Source organism: Pelodiscus sinensis, chromosome 1 (assembly GCF_052426305.1).
Source record: "Pelodiscus sinensis isolate ZL-2025 chromosome 1, ASM5242630v1, whole genome shotgun sequence".
NCBI lineage: Eukaryota > Metazoa > Chordata > Testudines > Trionychidae > Pelodiscus > Pelodiscus sinensis.
This window is the reverse complement of record NC_143052.1, coordinates 257,030,210-257,039,981: the sequence shown is the minus strand read 5'-3', so window position 1 is coordinate 257,039,981 and position 9,772 is coordinate 257,030,210. Positions and strand designations below refer to the sequence as shown.

Here is a 9,772-nt window from a genome sequence, read left to right as displayed (position 1 = left end):
ACTATAAAGCTTCTCAAGCGTGTCTCATTTTTGCCCCCCTACCTCCCCCCCCCTTTTTTTTTTTTTTTGACGGAATGCTATCACTGTTGTTCAGTCCAGCCATAGGTTGCTAGGAAGAAAAGCAGAATGAATTCTTGTGGCATTTTTTCAGCTTGTGCCATTAGAAAACATACCAAACTAGTGCAGTGGGAAGGCACTATTTTGTAAGCTGGATGGGTGCTCAGCACCACCTGTGTTCAGGAGGAGAAATGGCATTTAATCCCCATTGCACCACCATTGTGAGATTGCTGCTCAGATGTCTTGCAACCCATCTTGCACAGATGGCAGGAGGGAGCATATTCCATCGTGGGCAGCATTCTCAGCCCCAGGGGCTTCTGCCAGTCTAGAACTGTGGGGATAAAAAAGCAGTTGGTGGGATGCAACGGTGGTGCTATAAATAGACTGCCATCTCCCATGGTTGAAGGACCTGTGGGGAGCAAATTCACAGCTTAAGAACTGGGTGATCTTGGCTAAAAGTTGAAAGTAGCCAGTAAACACACTCATTCACTGTGGGCACTCCGGCAATCTCCTATGAAGTCAGAGCTTCTGCGAAATATTCAGCCTCAATTAAAGTTGTTCCTCATACAGTAGAAAACCTCAAGAAAGGGTGATGGCATTAACCTCCCCCATTTGGGGTAAAATCTCACTAAGAATGGGAATAATTAGGGTGAGCGGCTGTGTATATAGATCATTGCCAGATCGGGTGTGTGTGTACATAAAACACATTGACCAGCCCATTCACACTTAAGCTGTGCCCCAGAATGTTCCTGTGATAGGCTAGATAGTCTCTTTGCCATATTTCAGAGGCACCACACTAGGGCTATGTCTAGACTGGCATGATTTTCCACAAATGCTTTTAACAGAAAAGTTTTCCGTTAAAAGCATTTGCAGAAAAGAGTGTCTAGATTGCACTTTTTGCGGAAAAGCGTCCGTGCCAATCTAGATGCGCTTTTGCGCAAAAAAGCCCCGATCGCCATTTTTGTGATCGGGGCTTTTTTGCGCAAAACAAATCTGAGCTGTCTACACTGGCCCTTTTGCGCAAAAGGACTTTTGCCCGAATGGGAGCAGCATAGTATTTCCGCAAGAACACTGACAATCTTATATGAGATCGTCAGTGTTCTTGTGGAAATTCAAGTGGCCAGTGTAGACAGCTGGCAAGTTTTTTTGCAAAAGCAGCTGCTTTTGCGGAAAAACTTGCCAGTCTAGACACAGCCTAGAAGTAGCCAGATTCCAAACTGAATTTTTGATGTTAGGTTTTCTGTTGGTGGCTTATGTACAGCACCAGCCAGAATTCAACCCCAAGTATTGAACAGGAAGAAGACAGAAAAAAGTACTTCACCCCAAAAAATGCTTTCGCTGACATGGAAGAAATGTTGTTCTTCATGTTCTCCACTCCTGGGTATTTAGTTTCCACAAAAAGTAGGTTGATTGGTTGCTGGAGTTTTATGTTCACTATTTTTTTGGAGTCCACAGCAGCTAGATTTGTTACTCACATATTTGTGCTAGTACTGATGATTGCATATGGTGTGGAATCCATACTTCAACCCCATTCCATACACCAGGAATTTAAAACCAAAGCAGGAAGAGGTCCTTACAGAGAAATGGAGTGTAAATCTAAGCTACAAGTGGATGATTCACAACTCTCATTTTAGCATCAGTGTACCTTTGCCCTGTTTGTGAAGGTAATTGTACCTCGTGTTAAATGATGAAGAGACAAGTAAGAAATAATCTACTCACAACTTGGTAATTTTTTACTACAGACACTCCTGTGCATTAGAACTTTCAATAAAAATTGGATGAATGCTGTATATACTTATTAAGAAAAGTGTAATAGTAAGCATGAGGTACAGAGCATGGAGAGCTATTGGAGAGCCAAAGAGATATACTTTAAAATATGATTCATTGCATGTAGCAACATATATTTAATGTACCATATACAACATTCCTACATCCTCAAAGCCAGGATTTTCAGAACAAGCTTTGCATCAAGCACAAATTACAATAGGGCCATATGTATGCAAGGAAAACTAAGTGTTTAACAAGATTTCCATACCTCTTCCGTGATGTAGTATGCTTTAAAGTTACAGTTATATCAATATATACTAAATATTTATTCCAATAGTGAAAACAGAGATTAATTCTTCTAGAAATCAACACGTGTGTAGCCTCTGTCTACTGGAATTGGCCTTAAAGGTTTTGTTGAGGACATTTGGGAAGGACCACATGGGGTTCTCCGTATCTATGATTTCATTTCTGCCCTCCATATGCAAATACACATTCACACTTCCTTCTCTGGTACTCAACACACTGCCATCTCCGCACAATTACCAGCACTCCTCAACAACTTCGGCTGTGTCTAACACTACACACACACACACACACCCATCTTTGCTCAGCATAGTCTGAGAAGTTGCCATGTGGAGAATGGCAAGTGCAGAATTCAGTCTCTGCCACAGGCTCCTGATACTGAACTTTCATAGGAGTGTCTGCTTAGGTAAAAATGAATTCCTGCTCATTATTTTTAACTGGACATGGGGAATTTGAATTAGGGAGTTTCCTGGTGCTTATTTAGTTCCTATGCAAAGTTAGTTAAGGGCTTATTCTGTGGCTTATACTGTCCCCACATGTTCCTTACAATATTGCATCCAGTCCCACCCCCAGAAGAGCATCTGCAGAAGCATACATGAAATATTTGAGTCCTTTTTTTTAAAGCAACATCACTTACATGCAATCTTGTTTTGTGCCTGTATACAGGGCCAGCCCTCCCATGAGGCGAACTGAGGCGGCTGCCTCAGGTGCCAGACTGTGGGGGGGTGCCACTAGGACCCAGAGTGTAGAAAACTGTGTCTGCTGCTGGTGCATATGTATTCTCTCTGCTCTAGAAGCACAGCGATGGTGGAGTGCTGTGCTGGAGGAAGGACACAAGAGACCTTTCAAAGTTTTGGCCCAAGCGAGGGAGCATTGGGACATCATTTGAGCTCCCCGCCTCAGGTGCCAAAATGTTGTGAGCTGGCCCTGCCGGTATATACTGAAATCTACCATCCAAAGATATATAGTCAATTAAATTCTGCCTATCACAGGACTATTCGTTCAGAAACACATTTAGGAAACAAAATTGCATTTGTCTTTCTCACAAGATGTTTTTATTTTCTCTGTCCATAGGATTCTCAGATGATGTGATCCAAAGCTGAGTCAAACTGCAATCTCCAGCAACAGGAGAACTCTGGCCTGTCTTAGGCTGTGCATGTGTGTGCATAAACGCACACGTGTAAAGCAAAGTACCTCATGTGTTGTGTCAAAATGTGTCATGATACTGTTGATCCCACATAACAGGAAAAGGCCATTGAGACTGAAGACAATGTAGCTAGTTGTTTAGCAAAGGGCTACATCTACACTGGCATGATTTTCCGAAAATGCTTTTAACGGAAAAGTTTTCCGTTAAAAGCATGTTCGGAAAAGCACGTCTAGATTGGCAGGATGCTTTTCTGCAAAAGCATCGTGGCCAATTTAGACGCGCCATTTTCGCGATCGGGGCTTTTTTGCGGAAAACAGTACTGTGCTGTCTACACTGGCCCTTTTGCGCAAAAGTCTTTCGGAAAAAGCCTTTTGCCCAAACGGGAGCAGCATAGTATTTCCGCAAGAACACTGACAATCTTACATGAGATCGTCAGTGTTCTTGCGGAAATTCAAGTGGCCAGTGTAGACAGCTGGCAAGTTTTTCCGCAAAATCAAATGATTTTGCAGAAAAACTTGCCAGTCTAGACACAGCCAAGGAGTGTGTGTCAAGTTATTAGTTCAGCACTTGGCTAAGAGCTGAACAACTAATCAGGTTAGTTTCCTACAAGTCAATCTGATGAAGCAATGTACAGCACTAGGCCTCTTCTGTATAATTTTTTTTGCTGAACTTTGCATTTATCAACGGTTCAAAACCTTTTCTGTATCTTCTGTGCTGAAAGAGTGCAAGCAGCATAATTAGTACAACTAAAGCTATCAGTGCTCCTCCAATCGTGGATCCAACCATAATAGTCCAAGCACGAGTTTCTTCAAGTGACTCTGTAAATACAGAAACAGTATCTGAGTTATAGATCGGGAATAACTTTGTTACTAAAATCACAAAGGAGGAGGAGCAAATATTAGACTCGGCTTTAACATACATGGGACTATTATTATCACTTTAGCACCCAATGTCCCTAGTCAGGATCAGGGCTCCCTTGTGTAGGCAGTGTGCAGCCATACAGTAAAACACAATCCTGGCTGCAAGAGTTTATAATCTAACTTAATATCAGACTCAAGACACAAGTGTAACAAATGAAGGGAATGAGAAAGGAAGGGCAATGGAAAAAGGGACAGAGTTTAAAAGCCTACCTATGCACAATTTGTAAGTTTCAAGGACAGGATTTTATTTATTTAGGCAGCTGTAAGAAATAAGGAAAAATGACGGATCTCAGCAGTGCTCCCTAGAGTGAAGTGCTAGACCATGCATGGTACATTCTTGACATTCAGCCCATGTCAACCCCACAGGACAGAACATCTGTACTTGGTCTTTTCACTTTCCCTTATTTGGGGTAAAATATTCAAAAGCATCTCAGTTACTAAGAAGCCTGAGAGTATGTCTACACAGCAAAAAGAGATCTGCAGCATCCTCTCAGAACCTGGGTCAAATGACTCAGCCTTGAACGGCTGTGCTGTGGGGTTAAAACTAGCAGGACAGACATTGGCCTTGGGCTGGAGTCCAGCCTCAAAGACCTTCACAACTCCCCAGGATTCAGAATCTGGGCTTCAGCCTAAGCCCAAAGAGCTACCCTGCTAGTTGTATCCTGGTGGGAGCCTGACCCATGCTCTGAAACCTTCTGCTATTGTTTGGGGGGGAGGGGTTGAGGGAAGTTTGAGGTGGGTTTTCACAACACTGACATGCCTAAGTGGCTTTTGAAAATGGGCATTTAGGTTTCTAAGTCTCTTAAGCATTTTTGAAAATGTTACGCCGTATATTGTTGGCGTCAGTTACTGCCATCTTCTCCCGCTGCTGACTTTCAGGGAAACTTGGGCACCTTGGTTCTCTAAGCCCTTTTAGAAAAATGTGATATGGGTGCTTATGAAAATGTTGCTCTGAATACGCAGATATCAAAAGACCTTTATATGAAAACTTGAGTGGCCCAGTCTCTTCCTCTGCAATTCCTTTAGCATGTCTGTTACTTACCTGGTAGGTCAATGGCATAATTGTAGCCGAGCTGTTCTGCAGCTAAGAAGAGTTGAGCATTGGTCACAGGTGGGAAGAAAGGGACCATGTTGTACATCCTGTTGTGCCCAATAGGGGCCAGCTCCAAAGGCCAGGCATTGTCAGAGGGGTTAAATTGTTTCATCCACTCATCAAAGATGGCATCAGTAAAAGTGTGAAGGACCTGTCAGTTCAATTACACACGCACATAAGCACCTTTCTGGTTCCAACAGCATCCAACATTTTTTTTTTAAATCACCAAGATTGGATCAGTTTAGAAGTAGGGAATGCCAGTAAATACACAAACCGGCTGAGTCTACACTGGCCAGTTATTCCAGAAAATCAGCCGCTTTTCTGGAATAACTTGCCAGCTGTCTATACTGGCCACTTGAATTTCCGGAAAAGCACTGACGATCTCACATAAAATCATCAGTGCTTTTCCGGAAAAACTATGCTGCGCCCGTTCGCGCAAAAGTCTTTTTCCGAAAAACTGTTCCGGAAAAGGGCTAGTGTAGACAGCAGAGATTTCTTTTCCGCAAAAAAGCACCGATCGCGAAAATGATGATCTGGGCTTTTTTGCGGAAAAGTGCATCTAGATTGGCATGGACGCTTTTCCGCAAAAAGTGCTTTTCCGGAAAAGCATCCTGCCAATCTAGATGCGCTTTTTCCGAAAATACTTTTAACGGAAAACTTTTCCATTAAAAGCATTTCCGGAAAATCATGCCAGTGTAGATGTAGCCACCATGTGTGTGGGCGCTGTTCCACTGAGAAGTGCTGAACTCCCTAGCAGTTGGATTGTCCCCCTCCAGTCTGCCCTGCACTTAGCTGCACTGCCTCAAGAGCCCAGCAAGGCCCGAGCTCTCACTCACCAACTGTCGCAATCCACAGGGGAAGGAACATTGGTGGTTCCTTCTCCCCAGGCACTTATGTTCCCCAAGGTGATGGGTCAACTCAGTTGTGGACCAGTGTACCGAGGGAGCAGAGCCTTGGTTTTGCTGGCTCCCTGCCCTTGCCAGCCCATGCCCTGCCCACCTGTGCTGGCTGTGGAGTAGCAACCTGGTGGTGACTGTTCACTCTATATTATGTAATCTGCAATGCAAACTCATGCAAGAGAGAAGGGGATGCACAGCCTCTTATCCCCTCTATAGGCTCATAAATCAGTTTAAAATTGAGCCCTAATCTAAGGCAAGACCAAAAAGAAATGAGGCCCAGGCTTTCCAGCCTATTGTGTCAGCTTTCACTGGTAAGGGCAGGGAAGCTAAGCTGATCTAGTTTACATGCCATGGATCCAATTAAGGTATTAAGGCCAGGGTGTAAGCTGAACTAGAATGGGGGCTGTTTTATTATACACAGGGGTAGAACTTGCTACATTCCTCCTGACCCTTGCAGTGTGAGTTACACCAAACCAGACATTCTTAGAGTACACTGGAAAGTGTGATTCTCAGCTCCCACAGATGTATCCATGCTAGCTCTGCCCTCTTGGGTGACAGGTATTGTAGGCAGGGGAAGGCATTGCCTTCCCAAACTCCTTCACATAGCCCCTCCCATACTCCACCTGAGTCCAGGCCCCTCCTGCTGGCTGTTCCCATGGTAGAGGATGGGGCAGGCAGGCTGAAGGTTGCTCTGTGCTGCCTGTCTTCTCAGCACTGGAAACATTCTTGCCACCCAGCACTGGGGCTGGTAGGTTGGCTGCCGGAATGGGGACCTCAAGGTTAGGGGTTGACCCAAAGTGGCTGGGGCTGCACCTCCCAGCTCTCCTCACTCATGCCGTAGGGCTGGGGGAGGCTGCAGCCATGCTGTCCAGCTATCCAGAGCCAGGCAAACTGTAGCCATTCTGTCTGGCTCACCAGAGCTCCAGGACCAAGGAAGACTGGGGTCGCTACCACAGAGGAGGGGCCAGCATCTGCTGCAATGGGAATGGGGTTGGGCTCCAATGAACATGGAAGGAGCAGTGTCTTCGGGCCAGGGGATGAGCCAGCGGTTCACCCGCCATCCATGTCTGTATTTATCTGCAGTGGCACTGGCAGCTGCTCGGCCTAGCCACTCTGGCCACGTCTAGACTACATTTACATTTCGAAATTTTTTTTTCCAAAAAAAGGTTTATGCAGTTTTTCAAAAAAAGGGTGTTTTTTTCTGAAAAAAACGCATCCAGACTACTTTCACTTTCGAAAGACCCGCTTTTGAAAAAGCGATCAGAAGAAGATATGCAAATTCCCACAGAATTTGCATATCCTCTTTCGAAATTAAACGTAGTCTAGATGTGCCCTCTGAGTGTAATCTCACTCTGCCTTCTGCATATATATTCAGGCAACTACCACGCACTACCAGCTATGTTGCCACAAGCACACTGCTACTTTTAGGCACTAACTCAAGCAGCACTAACATGGGTATGGCAACACAAACTGAGTCACACCTTTCAACTCCAATGTAGACATATTTTTAGGCTTTCTGAGACTCATATTCTGAGGACCAAACTATGCACAATGTGTAAGGAGCAGAGAGTTCCAGTTAAACCTCGGTAAGTGGATATGAGTAAAAAAAAAACAAGTGAAGGAGAGTCTATATAAAGTCTAACTGGGTGTAACTTACATGTTTTAGGGGGTCACTGAGGACATATCAGCTTATTCTTTTTCTTGACTTAAACGCATTTCTGAACTTGACTATAGGAGTCCTGACTCCTTTTGCTTTTGTTTTCAGGAATCAGTTTTCCAGATAGCATTAATAACCCTCCCAGAACTCTGATGCAGCAAAGAAACAGAAACAAATTATTCTGCACTTTTAAAAAAATTCTCAGGAAACAGAATGGCCTGATGAACTGGAAAAGAGCTAAGGTAGTCTTTTAGCAGGCCTGGGCATGTTGCAGGAAGGATTGGGCTGGAAAAGGCAGGGACTAGGTAGACAAGAAGAAGTACTGGTAAGTGGTATGCCAAGTGCCAAGTTAGAAGCACTTCAGCCATGATACAAAAGATTTGATAGTTGCCAAGGAAGTGTTGCTCAGAGCTTGTTTAATTTGAGCTATTTTCTCCACATTGCAATTTTTGAAATGCACAGTTTTCCTTCTCTCAAAGGTAAAGTAAGCCGGTGTGCCTCCGCTGTGGTGCGCTGGTAAGAGACTACCTGGCTGGGGGTGGGATTCTGAATACTACTGGTATAATGACAAAAATGGCTTGCATTGCTACACCCTAGGCAGTGTGGCCATAGCACACCCACATTCCGGGCCCGGTGCTTGGGTTGAAGTGTGGCTGGAATTGGGTAGTGTGATCCCTGCCACTCTGGCTAACCCTGGGAATCCAGCGGCCAGGCACTACAATCCCTACTGCCCTGGTCAGTCCCAGGGATCCAGCAGCCAGGCAGTGCAGTGGCCACACTCCTTGCCCCAAGCTCCCCCAATTCCCCCATAATCCTCTGCCCTGAACACCCCCACCCTTTGCCCCGACTCCTGCACCCCCATCCTGATTCTGCACCCCCACATACCCCTCTGACCTAAGTCTCTCACACCCCTCAGCCCCCCTGACCTGAGCTCCCCCACATCCATACACACCCCAACCCTTCTGCCCTGACCCCCCTGTATTCCATCCACACTTCAGTTTCTTACAGGTACTGTTCTATCGCAACCCGCCCCAGCCCTGAGCTCTCCCCACCCCAACGGAGGGTTGTGATAGCACAGTACCTGTAAGACATTTAAGGTATTTGTACTCCTGCCTTCACCTTTCCTGTTTCCCCTCCTCACTAATTTTCTGTTTGAGTGCTCAGCACATTTATCAATCAGACCACTTATCTAGGTGCCTACAAATCTCACTCTCAAAAAGCTTGATTTAGGAATAAGGAGTTTGGGTGAAAAATGGACTCGGCCTTTCAAATGCAAATATTTCTTCAGAAAGTATATTTTAAGTCAGGCACCAGAGGGAGCCCATACACTCCAAATCTGCTTAGAACAAACTTTACAAACACGTATACATCTCCCAATCTTTTTCAATATAACAAAAATTCTCAGTGTCCTTTAGCTGAGCTAGCTGTAGAGAACTACTTTATCTTTGGCTATTCCAGCACAGCTAGTACTAGGACTGCCAGATGGTTTCAGAAAAAATACAGAAAAAAAAAGACTCCAAAAGTTGTTAAACAAAAAAAACCAACCCCCCCAAAAAACAGCACGGCCCTTTAAGAAACGTGTGGTGAAGCTTTGTGGCCCTAACAGGCTGCCGGCAGCCACCTGCCATCTTGCCTCCCTGCGCGGGGCCGGACAGCTCCCTTGCGGAACCAGGTAAGCACTAGAGTTGCCAGGCTTGCCTCCATATTGAGCTGGACAGCTCAGGATTTTTGCCTCCTGACCAGGAAAAAATAAGAAAGTACTGGACATTTTAGGTGTCCGGTATTTTCTGAATTCTTTTACCGGACAGGAAGCAAAAATACCGAACTGTCCAGTTCAATACCAGACACCTGGCACTCCTACTGGTAACAGTAGCAAAACTCTTTGGGCTGGAGCTGCTAAAGGACGTAGGTGTTCAAGAATTAGGCCCC

At 45.0% G+C, this 9,772-nt stretch overlaps 1 protein-coding gene across 1 annotated transcript in view; it reads right to left on the bottom strand.

The window, feature by feature from the left end:
• Positions 1–1,019: 1,019 nt before the first annotated feature.
• DCT (dopachrome tautomerase) overlaps positions 1,020–9,772 on the bottom strand; it is a 40,720-nt gene continuing 31,967 nt past the window's right edge. The window contains exons 7-8 of the mRNA XM_075918823.2: positions 5,237–5,438; positions 1,020–4,092 (exon numbers count right to left, since the gene is read on the bottom strand). Of these exons, the coding sequence (XP_075774938.2) occupies positions 3,911–4,092; positions 5,237–5,438 (384 nt within the window). The 3' untranslated portion in view covers positions 1,020–3,910. The remainder of the gene's footprint in view (positions 4,093–5,236; positions 5,439–9,772) is intronic.